We start from the raw sequence: 17,519 nt of genomic DNA on the forward strand, positions 1-17,519 counted from the left end.
GGAAGATCCTCACACACTGATCTAGAGAACAGCTTTGGGAAAGTATGCATTAAATGAGGGGGAAAAAGCATTTCTTCTCACATGTTTCACTTTTACTCTAAGGAGGTTGTAGTGAAGTTGAGGTACCCACACAACTTCATCTATGCAGGCTGAGCATTCCTTATCTGAAACTTTTTCATGGGTGACTGAGATAGTAACACCTTTGCTTTCTGTGGGTTTCGGGTATACAAATTCTGGAAACACTGTAAAAAATTACCTTCCAGGCATGTGTATAAGGTATATATGAAACATAAATGAATTTTTTGTTTTGACTTGGGTCTCACTGCCAAAATAACTCATTATATATGTATATACAAATACAGGTATTCCAAAATCTCCTCACTTAAAATATTTGAAATCCAAAACACATCTGGTCCCAAGAATTTCAGGTAAGGGAGACTCAGCTTGTACCACATATGAAGCCTAGTCATGATTCTAACACTTGAAATTTTTTTGGACAGAGGGACAAGTACATATTTATAAACATAGTGAAGATGGAACATGTGTGTTTATCTTGAAAGAAAGACAACCAAAACAGAGAAGGGAACACCTGAACCTGAAAAATGACCACGAAACAGATGCTAATAGCAAAACCAGGACCCTAGTGTAACTTTAGGATTTGAAGATACCCTGCTTCAAAATCCATTTCATGTGGAGGACAGACAGAAATAGTCATCTAGAAAGCTCTCCTCTTGGAAACCAGTTTTCTTATTCGTGAACCAGCTCATTAACTTTTCTTACTGAATTGTAGAAATAGGTAAGCATGATTTAATTCTGCTTTTGACTTTACCATTTTTGATATTAAACTAGAATTTTAAGATGTGTGATTTTGGGAGCTGACAGGAACAGAGCCAACAAATCTGAGATGGGGTGGTGGAGGAGAGTTCTACAGACATCATGGACGACAAAAAAAAAAAAAAAGGGGGGGGGGGCAAATAAGAGTAAAACAAGCCTGAACTTGGCCTAGAAAACAAAATGACAAAACAGCGGCTGTCATACTTTAGACCACTGATTCGCAAACTTTGGTCTTCCAGATATTTTTCACTTCAGCTCCCAGAACTCCTGACTGTTGGACAAGATGGCTGGAGTTTCTGGGTTTTGAAGTACAAAATAGCTAGAGGACCAAAGTTTGGAAACCACTGCTTTAGACATATTATAAGAAGACATCACTCATTAGAAATGACAATAACACTTGGTAAGGTGGAAGGTATTAAGAAAAGAAGATCACATTTCTGGATACATTGACTCAAAAAAAGGCCCAACGCTGAGTTTGCATGATCTTAACACGGTTGTTAATAACTGTGTGTCCAGACACTCTCACATTCATAGTGTCACCATAGATCAAACCCTACGACAGCAATTAGCAATAAGCTGAAAAGCAGTTTATAATTCTGGCAAACAATCCAGGAACATTCCTTTCTTATACTAAAATATATTTTATGCAACTTAAACATTAATACTTTAAATTATATTCATTCCATTTCTCCTTCATATTAAGGTATATCTTGCAATAAGAAGAAAACTTTCTTCCTTAGGTTCATCTGGTCTTAAATGTTAAAAAAGTCCAACAATACTCACAGCCTTCAATTGTATACCCTGTCGTATCTGATCAAGTAGTGCATCTCTTCCTGAGCAGGAAACTGGACGACTGTTTTGTTCTACTTTTTTCAATTGGGCACCTTCTCTGATTTGATCTAAGAGAGCTGCTTTGTTTCCTGAAGGAGCTGGAAGCTGATGGTCAACCTCTACTGGAAGACCAGGTGGTGGTGGAGGACCGGGAGGAGGAGGGGGAGGAGGAGGGGGTGGAGGCACACCAGAACCACCTGATGGAGGTGGAGGGGGTGGAGGGGGGCCTGAGGGCGCAGCGGAAGAATGAACCGGAGGTGGAGGAGGATACATCCTATTTGGTGGAGGAGGAGGCATTGCAGCACCCGGCCTAGAAGGGGGTGGAGGCGGAGGTGCTGCAGTTGGAGCTCGTGAAGGAGGTGGGGGAGGAGCTCCTCTTCCCCTAGCGGGAGGAGGTGGTGGCCCTGAGCTATGCGGAGGTGGAGGGGGAGGTGGAGGGGGACCACCCCTAGATGGTGGAGGTGGTGGAGGAGCTGAAATCAAAAATACAGAATGATACTAAGTCACAAGTCAGAGCAGATTATGGTACTAGTACTACAATGCTCTTATGAACATTCTCAGTTTAACTACAAATCACATTTCAAAGATTCATACTGATTTTCAGTTGAGGTCACTAGCTCATTCAATAAGCATTACAGCTGAAAAAGACACTAGTTTCCACACAGAAAATAACAAAATGCACAATGATCCTCAAATTTCTGCACAGGTCAATATCCATATTTAGAAGTGGCATTCTAAGAAGTGCAAGGCTTTTATCTAAGACAGATGTTTTACACTAACAGCCCTGAGGAGGGATTATTTTTAATACAGTAGTAGAACAAATGTAGAGAAAAGCTCTACATACAGAAAATAAAACAGTATTTCATGTTTACGTTTCACTGAAATTTGAAAATTAGTGTTTGTATAAATCTCTATCGGCTGATTGGACTACCCTAATATTACTCAAAATGATTAAAACTTTAGAAGGGAAAGACTTCTATACATACTGCCCAAGATTATTTATTTATCACGATAAAACAAACACTGTTGATTAATGTGCATCTTTAACTGGAATAAAGAATACAACACAGATGGCAGAATATAGGTCTCTAATCTCCACTCCCACATAGACATCATCTAAAGGATCTGAATAATCTTTAAATATAGCCCCAAGTCAAATTCAGTAAATCAGTAAACTACTGTGAAATTTCCCTTTGCTGGTAGAAGCACTGATATGGAGGTTGGAGGGAGCTTGTTTTGTGCTTTCAGAGATTAAACATGAACCAAATGATACAAATTTCAAGAAAAAAGTTACTACTGGAACAGAAGAATTTCTCGACTCAATGAGCAGTTTGAGAGTAGACTGGAATGCCTTGAACGGTGATGTGATTGATATATATATATACAGTGGTACCTCGGGATACGAAATACCCAGGTTACGAATTTTTCAGGATACAAAAAAATCCCATAGGGATTTATTGTTTCGGGTTACGAAAGTTTTTTCGGGTTACGAAAAAACTCCGGCGCTATTTTAAATGGAGCCGCGGCAGAGCCGCGGCTTTTTTCCCCATTAGCGCCTATGGGTTTTCGGCTTACGAAGGCTTTTCGGGTTACGAAAGCGGCCGCGGAACGAATTATTTTCGTAACCCGAGGCACCACTGTATAATCTTTAAATAGGTTGCACAGTCATCTCCCAGGTACTTTAGTTATGCATTCCTGCATGATAGGGGTTAGGGGTTGGACTAGAAAGCTCTTATGGCCCCTTCCAACTGATTCTGTATAAATATGTAGACTACTCAGGGCATTTATGAAGAACTGTAATTGGTCAACCTAACTGAGGCTTTTGGTTTAACAATGAACCTCTCAAGTTACCTGATGTGGAGACTGTTAATTTCTTCCTCAGTGTGTCAAAGATTGTTATTGTATTTGTGCCTGCTGGCTTAAATTATTTCTTTCTTTCCTGGAAACATAGCAGGCATTAGCAGCTGATGGCTCAGGGGCCAGGAGTACATCAGTTTTAAGTAGCAGATTGATTCATCCACTCATTATTACATGAAATAAGGCTAATACAGCCGGCCCTCAGTATCCGCGGGGGATCCATTCCAGATCTGCCTGCGGATACCAAAATCTGTGGATGCTCAAGTACCATTGTTCCCAATGGTGGTGTGTGCATGTGTCCATGCTGCCATTAGGGACAATAGAACTTCAATGGCAGCACGTGCATGTGGCTGTACTGCCATAAGGGACAACCCCCCTTGTCCCCAGTGGCTGCACAGGCGCTTTAGGGGCAATGGGACGTAATGGCAGTGCAGCCACATGCTGGTACCACCATGGGAGAATGGGGGTTGTCCCTAATGGCGGTGTGGCCATGTCACACATCACTATTGGGGCAACGTGGGCTTGCCATCCACAGATGCTTGAATCCACTGGTGGCAAGTCCACAGATACGGAGGGTCAACTGTATTTCCTAGTATCTATAGTCATTCTTGAAGAGAGCTTCATTAGCAAATGGCCTGAGCATTACACCAGCCCTCCACATGATTAAGACTCGAGCCTTTCCCCATTTACAGTATCAATATTGCTTTTGTGTCATGAGCAGGTAATTTTTTATCAGTGGTTATCAGAACACACTTCGTTTATATAAGACTATTTATACCACTTGTAAATATCGACACTCTTGTTAGGAAACAAAGACATTATTCTAAATAACCCAAGCAAAATACATGCACACTTCAAACAGTAAGACCTACTATAGCATATAGCAGAAGCAGTAAAACAAGTAAGTAAGTTAGGCAAGACTAACTTTAGGACTTCTTTTGCAATAAAACCTAAATGTAACCTAAAATGCCAATATGTCAGACTTGAAAATCTGTTGTTCAGTTGTTTATGTACTATAAATTACACACCACTGCAACATGAAGGACAAAACAAAGTTCATACATACCATTCCACCGTGGTGGACCTAGATCATAAATGTAACATGTTAACTTTTTCTGTAGCATCCTAGTTTTACTTGTATCCCCATGAAAGTGCCAGTCTTTGACCAGTGCTGCCTACTCAACCAATTTTATGGTGCATACTGGGGTGAACAAGTTCCAGTTTTTCCAGCTCCAGGACTAGCTGGCAAAAATGTGCTTGGGAGACAGATGGATTGTGGACCATGATTATTCCCACTCTTTATGTATATGGAGATGACATATTTTAAGCACTGAATTATAATTAAAATCCTGTGTCCATTCATCCCCTTCTCCAGCAACAAAGAAATTGTTGTTGTTTTTTTTTTTTGGAGGGAAGGCTGAACTGATAGGCTTTGGTACCTACATCTCTCAATGTGGGATTTCAGCTATATGGGTGTCCTCGGACAGGCAAGTGTTGCAGCACATAAAAGATGCTCAGTCACTATTTGGAAACATGAAAATGACCATGCTGGGGGAGCTGTGTTGATTAAAGGGTAGACTTTAGAAGGACTTTTGGTCATTGTGTGATTGGAAGAACATTTTAGCTCATATAAGTACCAAAAAAATGAACTGTGATGGCATGAATCAGATTTATGACATCATAATTTCTGAACAGAATACTATCCATATATGTGCAAGAATCAAGTTTAATAATAATAATAATAATAATAATAATGCCCTTGGGGAAAATATTCTTACAGAGCTTAAGACAGTTTCTTAGAACTGGCTCAGTATTTTCCACTGCTGGAGAAACAAACTGAAATATATGTAAACTGCTCAGCAGCAGATATCACTGACTATAGTTTGCTGCTTTATGTTGTATTCCATTTCAAATTTAGTGGGATGTATTTCCAAGTAAGGGTACCTAAGACAGTAGTAGTAATTATATATTTAAGAAATACCTACAAATTTGAGATAAATGTTTCTCAACTGCCATTAATTATTTTATATTTTCTAAAATTAAAAAAAATACTCAAAACATGATTACTGGGCGGTGGAATAAAAGATGACTCACCTTGTCTACGTAACTCATTTTTAACAGCTTCCACTCCTCCTGTTTTTTCAATAAAATCATATATAACCTTGGATGTTTCTTTGTCTTTAAGCTGAGCCTCTGAAATTCCACACATATCAAATAGGTTTTTCAGCTCTGGATCCAAATTGTTAACCTACAGGAAACATTATTAAAGTTATTTGCAGCTATTTTTTTTTAAAACAAACAGTAACAAAGATTCCTGTATTAGAATCCTCTTTTAACATTGTTAAAAAGACAGAGAATTAAACCTACATGTGCTAAAATGATCAAATCTTTAGAACAATTATCAACCACCATGCTTACTTACATCAAAACCTGTGTTTGGGTCCCAGCCAACATGTCCAATGTGTCTGAAGGAAAAACAAACAATATGGGATTAAAGCAGGGATTAAGATGGTAAATGAGTTAGAATTACTCAAGTGATTACTCAAGAGAATCTATGGGAAAAGGTAGGATAAGACAGAGATGGGTTTTATGCTAACTTGATTCCATGGATTCTGCACATACCATCAAGATATCTGACAATAGCCTATTGTCTTTACTCTTCTATTGAGGTCAATGCTTTTTAACACCCTTCAAAACACCCTTCCTGAAAACCTGAGAAACCCAAGTTATACTGATTAAACCTATTTCCCCCCTGTTTTTAGCAGACTGACAATTATGAAGATAGACTGTGAAATGAGGAGCTGGTATTCTGACCCAACCACACTTTACTGTGTACCAGACAAAACTTTGACTATTAATGATTCATGTTTTTTCTCAGAGTGGGATGGAGATTATAGCAATGATGATGGAAGACTCAAGAGTAATTCTAACTGAACACAGACTCAAGCTCACTGGAAAGCCTATCTTGTGGCAGTGTGGCAGTGATAGTAGTGAACTCATTCTTCTCTGAAACCACATCAGCACAGTGTTGCCCAGCAGAACTATCACAATTAATCAGGCACCTTTTACACTCTGTCCCACAAGACCAACATGCAGACCACTCACCAGTCCACCATTGAGAATTTGCATAATACTTTGTGGCTAAAAATAATGTGTGTGTGTGTGTGTGAGTGTGTGTGTATCCTGCTCTTTTCCCAGGACTGGCACTCAGAGTGGCTTCACAGTATTAAAAAAAATACAATAAAATAAAAAGTACATTGAAAATAATTTTTAAACTGGTCCAACATTGAACATCCCAGCCTGTCCTTATAGTAATTCCCTAAATGCCTGTGTGAACAGGTAGGTCTTCACCTGCCGGCAGAAGGCCATCAAGGAGGGAGGCGTTCTGATCACTCTGGGCAGGGAGTTCCAGAGTCTAAGGGCAGCCACTGAGAAGGCCCTCTCTCGTGTCCCCACCAACCATGTTTGTGATGATGTTGGGACAGAGAGAAGGGCTTCCCGAGAGGATTCTAGAGTCCAGGTCGGTTCATACCAGGCTAAACATCCACTCAGCTCCTGCTTGTCCTATGCTACTGTTCAATTTGAGGATGTGGACGGGATCCTTAGAGAGGTGAGAGCCTGGATCTGTGACCTTCCCGGCTCTTAAAAGCAGTTGGAAGAGGACTGGCTAAGTAGTTATGTGGAGTGGTGAATGGCTCAATGCAGTAAGGCAAGTCTGTATCCTGCCTAAAAGAGGATATGCCATTACTGGAAGTAAAGCAAAAACAAACACCTCCCCTGAATTTCCTCTGTACTAGACAATTATCAGCCATTCTACAGTAACCCTTTCTTGGGCAAGATTCTAGAATACATGGTGGCTTCTCAGCTTTAGGGATCCTTGCATGAAATGGATTATCTATATTCACTTCAATTTGGCTCCAGGCTTTTATATGGAGCAGAAACAGCTTTTGTTTCCCTGTGCAAGGGAACTAGACAGAATATGTATGTCCTTCTTGGTTCTGCTGGACCTCTCAGCAGCTTTCTATATTCCAAGGAACCTACTGTTGTCCTGAACCAGTATATTCTGTCAGGAACGGACTGAATGAAACTTAATCCAGGGTCAAATGGCAGGTTAGGGAACAGGGATTCAACCAGTGCTGGGTGGGGTTATGCTCCTTCTGAAATCTCAGATTCACATCTTAGGTGTACTCCTGGTCTCAGCTCTGAGCCTAGATACATAGGTTTTTGTGTTTGTCAGGAGTCTATTTGCCCAGTTAAAACCACTGCAGCAGCTACACCCATTCCTTGAGAAGACTGATCTGGCTACAGGCCTGGATTACACCCCATTTAGATTGCTGTAATGCACTCTATGTGGGGCTGCCTTTGGAAACTGTTCAGAAATTCCACCAGGTAAAAAAATGCTGTGGTCAGGTTCCTGAATGGGATTGATTGCAATTCCCCTGTTGGAACAACTTCACTGGTATCAGCATATTTTCAGGCAAAATTCTAAGTGCTGCTTATGACTTTTAAAGCCCTACATGTCTTGGGTCCAGACTATCTAAAAGACTGCATCTCCTTGTGTGAGCTGGCCCAAGTTCTAAGATCTATTGGAGTGAGCTTTCTCTCAATCCCATTATTTTCACAAACGTGGTTGGTAAGGACATGGGATAAAACCTTGTCAGTTATTGCTCCCACATTATGAAATTTCCTTCTATGGAAATGGAAGGAAAGTCCAGTAAGCCCTCTCCCTGCTCTCTTTTTGCTTGCATGCTTGTTTGTTGTTTTGGCAGGCCTTTGGCTCAGTTTAATCATATGGCAGAATAGTATTCAGAGTTGTATGTTCTGTTTTTATTCTGTCTGTTTTAATTATGCTTTAAATGTATTTTAAAATGCATTCTAAACTGTTTTGAGACTAAACTGTTGTTAGACTATGTGCTTTTAACAGAACTGATATTTAACTGTTTTCTAAAATCCCTGCCCTGCCTGCTGCAAGATTATACGGTATATTATAGGAGGCTCATTCAGGACCACTGTGTCACTATAATATGGTTTAACTGATTTTTTGATTGATTATTTATTTATTTATTTATAGTATTTATACCCTGCTCTTCAGCCAAAAGGCTATCAGAGCGGCTCTTGTCTATGTACTTTGCTTCTGTAGTTTCTTATGCAATTTAAAGTTTATTGTATCAACCCTTTCAATGTTTAAACCATGTGAGTCACAAAACCTAACAGTCATATATCTTCAAAGAAACTGACCAAATCCAACAAAATGGCAAACTACTTTGCAAAAAAAATTTGGGAAGATGTGGACACCATTCATCTGCTATATATGTGATTATTATAAAACATACACCAATGCAGGAAATTCTTGTAGTTCACACAAAATAACATTTCATTGTGTTTTTTTTTTTTTACTGAAATGCAGTTACATGCATTTCAGTATATCTACTAAAAATTTAAATATGAAAAAAGAAAAAGAAAAGCAGGCACTCTTACTGGAAATTGCTTGGAGTTCCAATATCTGCTTTTGTCAATCTTTTCTTTTTTGCTTTTCCTTTTTTCTTCTCTTTGGTATAGGAGATATTGTTGACTTGTGAACTATAAAATCTATTAGTGGTGATTTCTGGATTTTTAATGTCAACAGTTGCCATTGGTAGACTTGGACCTATAACAGTACAAATGGAATGTATACTTGATTTGCAATAATCTGTCCTCCTTTCTTACATCCTTTGGACATAGTCCAAGTATTATAAATCTAAGAGAGAGAGGTTTAGAAACAAATTATACTCAACATAACATTTGGCTATGCACTATCTTTCTCTACAAACAGAGAAGTAAAAAAAAACAAAAACAAATTAACACTTATCTTTTCTTTGCAAACATTATGAAGTAAGTGACTGTACTTCATGCTCATGTTACACTGAGGTATACAAAGTATAAGGTTGTTTTATAGTTAAAAAATACAACAGTGAATGCTTATCCCACTCTTTTCATTTCACAGGCTGCTGTTTAAAGGCCTATCAATTAGGAATAATGAGAGAGGGGAGCTGCATGGTACACTATGCCGAGAAAAACATTGGTATTATAGATGTACTATATATTGTGATAACTTAACAGAGCTGGTGTGCTTGTAAAAAAATAAAAGAAATTCAGGAACAATATACCACTAACATCTTGGAAAACAGTGACAGATATTATTTTCAATTAATTTTATACATTGTCTGTCTATACAATTATTTCAGTGAAATCAAACATGAAAACCCTATGACAAAATCCCTGGGTGCTATAGAAAACCAAGCCTTAAAACTGTCTGAAGAAGACCCCTAGGACCAAAGATCTGAGAAATGCCCTTTGGTAAGTGCATCAAATGCAAACATTGTTTAGTGCCTATAGTCAACCAAATAATTATATACCTATGTACACATACACATCTACCCCACGGCACTGTAGTACAAGATGGTTAATCTAAACATAATCAACCTGCTATAACATTTCTATAATTAATGACTGTATTGGTACAGATTTAGCTTTCTAAAGATTATACTGGAACTACTGTACTGTATAAGTTATGTATGTGTAATTTTACTACAGCACAATCCTAAATATGTTTGCTCAGAGTAAGAACTATTTAATGGACTTACTCCTAGGTAAGTGCAAATAAGATTGCCCCCATGAGATAAGGTTATTGAAAAATGACACTTACCAGTAACCTATATACACAAACAACATTCAGTTGAGCAAATAACCTTTCTTACCACTCTCAGTAGTCTGAGGTTGTCCACGAGGAACACAAGTATCTAAAGAACCTCCATCTTCTTCTAACACTGCCATATTTATATCCAACAAAATTTTCCCCATCATAAGACAAGCACCTTCCCCATCAGCTGTAGATAACTCAATTAGTGAGGATGAAAGTGGTCTATAAAGTTCATCATTAGGAAGAACTTGACAATACAGTGGTCCTAAGCAGCCACTAATATTAAGATCTGTCATATCTTCAGAAGTGTTTCCTGAAAATGTAGTACAAAACATGGCAGCGTTCTGTGAAAAACCAGTATGTTCCAAAACTGCTGCCTGTTGGAAGGGCAGTTTGCAAAAGACTAAATCAGATTCTAGCTTATGCATTAAAATGAAAGTGGGTCACATGCTTTCTGGTAAGCCTTTTAAAAACTAATTCTGATAAATCCCCATTTTCATCCCAAACATTATCAGAGAGGGGTCAGTAAAACCACAGCTAACTGCTTCATACTGAAAAGTCTTTTCCATTACCAACAAGAATAAAAACACAAATCCCAGGAAATTACTGGCTAATGCATTTTACATAACCATTAATGCCAATCTGTTTAAACCTAGAATTTTTACTATACAAAGTTAACCAAGCCTTTCAACAAAAGGGGTGGTTTTCTTTTAAAGGATCCGGAGAGATATACTGTGCCTCTGTGGAAAGAATACAACTGTTGAAATGCATACAGATATAATGGTAGAAAGCTTTTTTTTACCCCCTGTAAGGATGGACATTTGATTCTGCTTCATGCTTTAGCAGCTGAAGCATCTGTGTGAATTCTATAGATAACAATCTAGTACCAGTATGTCAAATGGTTTAAAGCTGACTTCCTAAGCTACTTGTACATAAGCAGTATGAGCTAGGAAGAATTGTTTGTTAATACCATAAGCAATAATGTTCGTTGATACTTTATTCTTCCTCCTTCATGCCACTGCCTTTGCAGCTTTCCATTATTCAATTTGTATTACAGTAGTAAAGCCATTTTGAGGAAACCTGCAATTGAACATATTTAAACATATACGTATACCATGTCTGCAAGTTATGGGTTAACAGGTGATGAGCTAGAAGTAAGTGAAAGATGCTTAAGAGTAACAGATGAAATGTTTATAGTTATGGCAAGCAAAAATCTTACCATTTGGTAGGTCTCTCCTTTTCTCTGTTAAGGAAAAACACACAAAACACTATCATTCCATTCATGCATGCATTTAAAATATTTTTTCTTGGTCGTCACAGACTTGGTACATGGAAATTACATCTGTCCAGTTAATTTTTCAAATCCAGATATAAAAGCTATACTGTTAAAGAAAAAAAAAACCTAACCAAACTTTCATTCATTTTAGTAACTGGTTTAAAACTCCTTTATTAGCTTGCCTGCTATATTAGACTGAATTACACAGCCTGGCTCTTAACATAAATCATAATTCAACGTGAAATTCCAGAGAACAAACAAACAGCTTCATTTATATACCACTTCATACCGAACTGGCAGTGTCTAAGCGGTTTACAACTGTAAGCTAATTGCTCCCAACAATTTGGGTACTCATTTTAGAGACCTTGGAAGGATGCAAGCCTGAGTCAAGCTTGAGCATTTGCTAATATTGAAGTTGCAACCTTATGGTTTTGAGTGAGTGGCTGCAGTACAGGCATTTAACCACTGCACCACCAGGTCTCCTACTGGAACATTTTACTGGACATATGATTTCTTCAACCTTCTCTCAAAATCTCAATGACCCATGATACTTTGCTTATCCTTTCCCCCCTCAGTTCTATTTCTGATCTACTTCAAGAGGGTAAAAATGGTAACAATTAAACTGTTCCTATGTAATTCTAAATAATAATAATAATAATAATAATAATAATAATAATAATAAATAACCCGCCCAATCACAAGGAATCCGGGTGGGTTACAGCAATAAAAATACAGAGAATACAATAAAATAAAATACAATAAAATAAGGTGAAAGAGTGACGTAAGTCACAGAATTCACATCTAGACCTGATGGAACTGGACCTGTCTTTTTCACTCCCTCCCAGGTCTGATGATGACAGTAGGTACGGAGAAAGGGTTCTTCTTCTTGAAGCAAGAATTAATTTAAATTTAATTCTTCTCATTAAATTTAAGAGAAGAATTGGTGGACAGAGTGACGTAAGTCACAGTAAACGGGGAGAGGAACTAGGTAGGGAAGGCCTGCCAAAAGAGATCCATTTTAAGAGCCTTCTTAAAGGCTGTAAGAGTAGAAATGTGGCAGATCTCCTTCGGCAGGTCATTCCATAGCTTCGGAGCAGCAGTGGAGAAGGCCCTCTGGGAAACTGAGGTTAGTCTAGATTTTTTTGGCTGAAGTAGATTCTTCCCTGAGGACCTTAAAGTGCGGAAATGATGATGTAGTAAGGAAAAAAAATGCTATTCCTAGGAATCATTAAAGTTCAATAATTTTCTCCAAGTGAAAAACACAGGAAAGAGTGGTGTCTTGAATTAATAGAACTGTTTGAGATTTGTTTTTTTAAACAACTATGCAGGTTGTAGCCAAGCTCAAATTGTTTCGATGTAAGAACTACTATATTAATGTAACAAAGTGTGTTAACAGTCGGTAGGTGTTACACTGGTACCCCGGGTTACGAAATTAATTCGTTCCGCCGCCGCTTTCGTAACCCGGGATACTTCGTAAGCCGAATAGCCCATAGGCGCTAATGGGGAAAAAGCCGCGGCTCCGCCGCGGCTCCATTGAAAATAGCGCCGAGGTTTTTTCGTTACCCGAAAAAACCTTCGTAAGCCGAAACAATAAATCCCTATGGGATTTATTCGTATCCCGAAAATTTCGTAACCTGGGTATTTCGTAACCCGGGGGACCAGTGTATTTCTAAATGTAATATTACAGTATATAGTTACAGTGTAGCAAAGTCATCCATAAATGCATGATGCCATGTTTAATAATTAGCACATAATTATATTTTTATTTGTTTCTCCAAAACACACACAATGCACACATGAAACACTCAAAAGATGCATTTTGTCTTTTTAATTAAAACAGGCGTTCAACTTGAAATTCTAACTTGGATACATTTAAGGTGGATTTTTACTTTTAATTTAAAGCTTGATTTTCTCCTGAAGTCAACTGAGCCCTATTAAAGTGCAAGTATATGCATCCTTACTGAATGCCTCTTTCATTTACAGTAGGGTTTGTCAAATAATTTGATCCAGTGGCTATTCTCATCTTCTCTTAGAAACAGACAGGCTGCAGCCAACCATCCCAAAAAGACTCAGTGTGAAAATGGACAATCACACTCTAGAAACCTTGGGTGACATCATATCTGAGTATTTGCTGGCTATTTCAGTTTGCCTGGGCCATATAAAGGCCAAAATAATATTTTTTTTTAAAAAAAAAACACGTTGCTACCTTTCAGCTGTGGGCCAAAATCATCATTGGACCCATACCTACAATATCACAGCTATGTTCCATCTCCTGATCCTACCCCTGAAACACCCCTTAAAAGCCTGTCAGGTGTCCTGTGAGATGGAGGTTTGTGATGCTGGGGAGCAGGGTGATACAAAATGGCATGACCAGTCCCCTCTTGCAAGCAAGCAACAATGTAACTAAGAGTTGTGACAGGGGTCTCTGCTTCTGTTCTTTGCACCTTTGCTTGCTGGTGTGTGTGTGTGTGTGGGGGGGGGGCTGGTCACGCCATCCTGTATCACGCTGCTCCCCAGCATGTCATCCTATGGTGTGTCCTGCCTGTCAGCGCTTCAGAACTCTTGTCATTCGATACAGCTAACTGGCTTTTCAAGTGGGTTTCAGGGATATTTAAGTTTGTGGCAAAGGTACCAGAGTTGTAAAGGTGAACAGGAAAGCAGTTACATAGTTGCAAGTCTAATGTATAACATTGCAACTATCAGTATGTCAGCCATTATTTTTAAAATTAAATATTACATAGTGTCTACAAAAAGATACAGAGACACTTTATTAGCATTTAATTAGACAGCTGTGTCCCACAGAGAGCTTGCAGGGACATAATTGAATATTTTTTCAGTTGACCAATAAAGGTATCACTGATGGATTTTTGTTTGCATTTGTTAAATGGCCAACACAGCTACCCCTGAGTGTTTTCTGTATTGTGAAATACCGTATTGTAGCTGCAACAGGGGAACCATGAAGAGTGGCCTGTGGACTGGGACTTCAACGAAGGTAAATCAATTTTTTTTCCTTCTTAAATGGACTGATTTTGCATGTTTTATCTCTACATCATTAAAATGTTGCTGATGCAAAAACATGGAGACTTCTTGAGGAATCAATTGCTCTCTGCCTACAAAGAGGGCTGTGACTTCACTGGAATGGAGACATATTTGACTGCAAAAGAGAGGTCTCTGTTGAGATGCAAATGGACTTTAAATTTCCAAGAGTTAAAAAATCTCCCTTTTGCCACATGGCCAGAAGGAGGAGGAGCCTGCCTGCAAAAGATATTGTTCCCATCATATCATCTTTACTAAGGACTGAAACAACATGCAGGTATCTGACTAACAGCTCCAATTCTTTTTTCTTCTTCTCCTGTTTAGTTTGTAACATCTTCCCTGATGAAGAAGCCCACGGAACTTCGAAAGCTATATTGTGCATTTGGGTTGGCCATTAAAGGTATCACTGATTGATTTTTGTTTGCCTTTTTACACTGGTTTTCTTTTCTTTGCCTTTTGGCTCAGAGCGAATGTGGACAAATTAAATAATTTGGGAATTTCATATACATTCTATATGGAAGAACATTGCATCATGCGAGTCTCCTACCTGCAATCTGCTGCAAAGCCCAGAGCAAAGGTTTTTCTCATCTTAGTTTATCTCAGAAAACAAGAGCCTCGATGCTCCAGTTATCAGATTTAACACTGAGGGCCCTAGAATTGTCTATTTGCTAGCAGGCCTTGACCATTATATTAATAGCAATATTGCATAACATAATGCAAATGAAATTCCTATTTATGGGAACACAAGTGTCAGAACAGCCATTCATTCTGTAATAAGAATTATTCTCAGTGGTGGATCAGTGGATTTGGCACTCCATCTAGTGGCTAACAAAAATATTTTTCTCAAGGAAAAAAATTGAACACAGGCAAGACTAGGACTGCTGATAATGATAATAAAAATCAATATAGCACCTAACATGCAATAATAAACATCATAATAATCCTCTGTATGTAAGCCAAAAGGTTTAAGAGAATGGATGAATCTTTGTATAAATATCTTCTCGGTTATTTGATTTGATCCAATTGTTTGCAGCTGAAAAACAAGTGAACCAAAGACACTACATTTCACTGTAGACAAAGGGTTAACATTAAAGGACTTCTGTACACGTATCAAATCACCTAGCCTGCTGAAAACTGTCCATGGTTGTGGAGAATCCTAGGTATCCTTCCTAGCTCAAAGCCAGGTTATTTGAAGGTGAATATTCTCCCATACCAACCAATGTTTTGAGATCTTCTAGGGAGGCCCTTCACTCTGTCCCACCACTGTCATACATATGGCGGGAACATAGCAAAGAGTGTACTTGGTGGCTGCTCCCAGGCTCTAGAACTCCCTCCCTAGAGCAGTTAAAACTGGCCCCTCTTTGTACTTTTTCCTTAGGCATATAATGACTTTTTTGTTTTGGAAGATTGACTGCTCAAGGGAAAAGGAAGGGCCTGGAATAATGTGCTGGATGTTCTACTTGCTGTATTCCTTTTAATGGTTTATGTTTTAACAGGTTTTAATTTTTGATTGTTCAATCACATTCTTAATTTTTGTATGTTGTAATTTTCAGCTATATTTGTTTTAACTGGTATAACTTGTCTTTCTCTCAAACTGGGAAAATGTGGGATATACATAAGTAACAAAAAGAACATCTCTCCCTCTCTCTCTCTCTCTGCGTGTGTGTGTGTGTGTGTGTGTGTGTGCGCGTGCGCACAGGTATGCACATGCGTGAGAATGAGAAAGTCATTTTCTAACAGTCCAGAATCTATAATGCAACAGAATAGAACAAGCTGGACAAAGTCACTAGGCAAGTAATTGCGAACTATAGTGTTCCCATTTTGTTTCTATTGTTGTTGTTGTGTGTTTTCAAGTCACTTTTGACTTATGGAAATCCTAAATCAACTGTATCATGGGGTTTCTAGGCAAAATTTGTTCGGGGGAGGGGTTTTTTGTCTTTATTTAAGGCTGAAATAATATGTCTTGCACAAGGTCACACTGGTCCCCAGAGTCATAGCCAACGCTTAAACCACTACAGTATCTCAGTGTCCTCATGACTATACAGTGGTACCCCGGGATATGAAATCACCGCGTTACGAAATTTCCGGGATACGAAAAAATTAAATAGGAAAAAACTGTTTCGGGTTACGGTTTTTTTTTCGGCTTACGAAAAATTTTTTGGTGCTTTTCGGCGCTTTTTCGCACGAAATCGCGGCTTTCAGCGCTAGCGGCTATGGCTTTTTCGGGTTGCGAAATCTTTCGGGTTACGAACGGCGCCGCGGAACGAATTATATTTGTAACCCGGGGTACCACTGTACTGTAATATGTGTGTTGGGGGGTGGGGGGTGGGGGGAGGAAGAGTTCACTATGGACTGGAAGCATGCAAAGAATCTGCAGACATCCCATGTATTCTGAACTGGTGTACACTTAAATCCTGAGAATTCACATACTGTTTCTTGCTGTATGTGCATACATGGAGAAAGCTGGGACTTCCTTCTGCTAGATAACATCCACTAGGTCAGGGACGGAAAGTTGTGGAAGACAAGGGGGCTTCACTAGCTCACCCTGGAGATCTTGGAGGGCTCCCTGATTTCCTGCTGCAATGCTCAAAAAAGTTTTATAATAGCACAACTGAAATATCTGCCCTACTTTCAACATAGAGAGATGATTGGGGGGGGGGGGGGGCCTGAAACCTATGGATCTTCCCTCCCAACTATATCCCACCTCCAAAATCAATTATCTAGTGTGCTATTAGGCTTAAAAATGCTTACTTGTGTGACAGTGGGCGATTTATTGATGCATGAGAAGAAACACTGGAAAAGAGTTTAGTGTCTGTGGGAACAAACCCATCCATTTATTGTAATTTTTTTCCATCGATCCAAATTAATTCTGTGAACCTATAACTAGGTTTGAAGAAAACCTTCAAAAATTCCAACAGAAGGCTTTCCCCAAACCTAAATGTTGCACTGTGAGCAAGACTACAGACCCCTCAAGAAAGGTGTATAGGCTCACAGATTCCCCAACTT

The 17,519-nt window shown here is 38.9% G+C and overlaps 1 protein-coding gene across 3 annotated transcripts in view; it reads right to left on the reverse strand.

Moving 5' to 3' along the window:
* The window catches only part of WASL (WASP like actin nucleation promoting factor), a 45,338-nt gene that overhangs the window by 4,817 nt on the left and 23,002 nt on the right, over positions 1–17,519 (reverse strand). The window contains exons 5-10 of one of the 3 annotated variants that reach the window (XM_042467364.1): positions 11,421–11,444; positions 9,001–9,169; positions 5,945–5,987; positions 5,617–5,770; positions 4,589–4,606; positions 1,618–2,138 (exon numbers count right to left, since the gene is read on the reverse strand). In XM_042467364.1, coding sequence (XP_042323298.1) covers positions 1,618–2,138; positions 4,589–4,606; positions 5,617–5,770; positions 5,945–5,987; positions 9,001–9,169; positions 11,421–11,444 — 929 coding nt within the window. The remainder of the gene's footprint in view (positions 1–1,617; positions 2,139–4,588; positions 4,607–5,616; positions 5,771–5,944; positions 5,988–9,000; positions 9,170–11,420; positions 11,445–17,519) is intronic. The other 2 variants (XM_042467366.1, XM_042467365.1) reach the window with 2 other exon arrangements.

The sequence above is a fragment of the Sceloporus undulatus genome, chromosome 5 (assembly GCF_019175285.1).
Source record: "Sceloporus undulatus isolate JIND9_A2432 ecotype Alabama chromosome 5, SceUnd_v1.1, whole genome shotgun sequence".
Lineage (NCBI taxonomy): Eukaryota > Metazoa > Chordata > Lepidosauria > Squamata > Phrynosomatidae > Sceloporus > Sceloporus undulatus.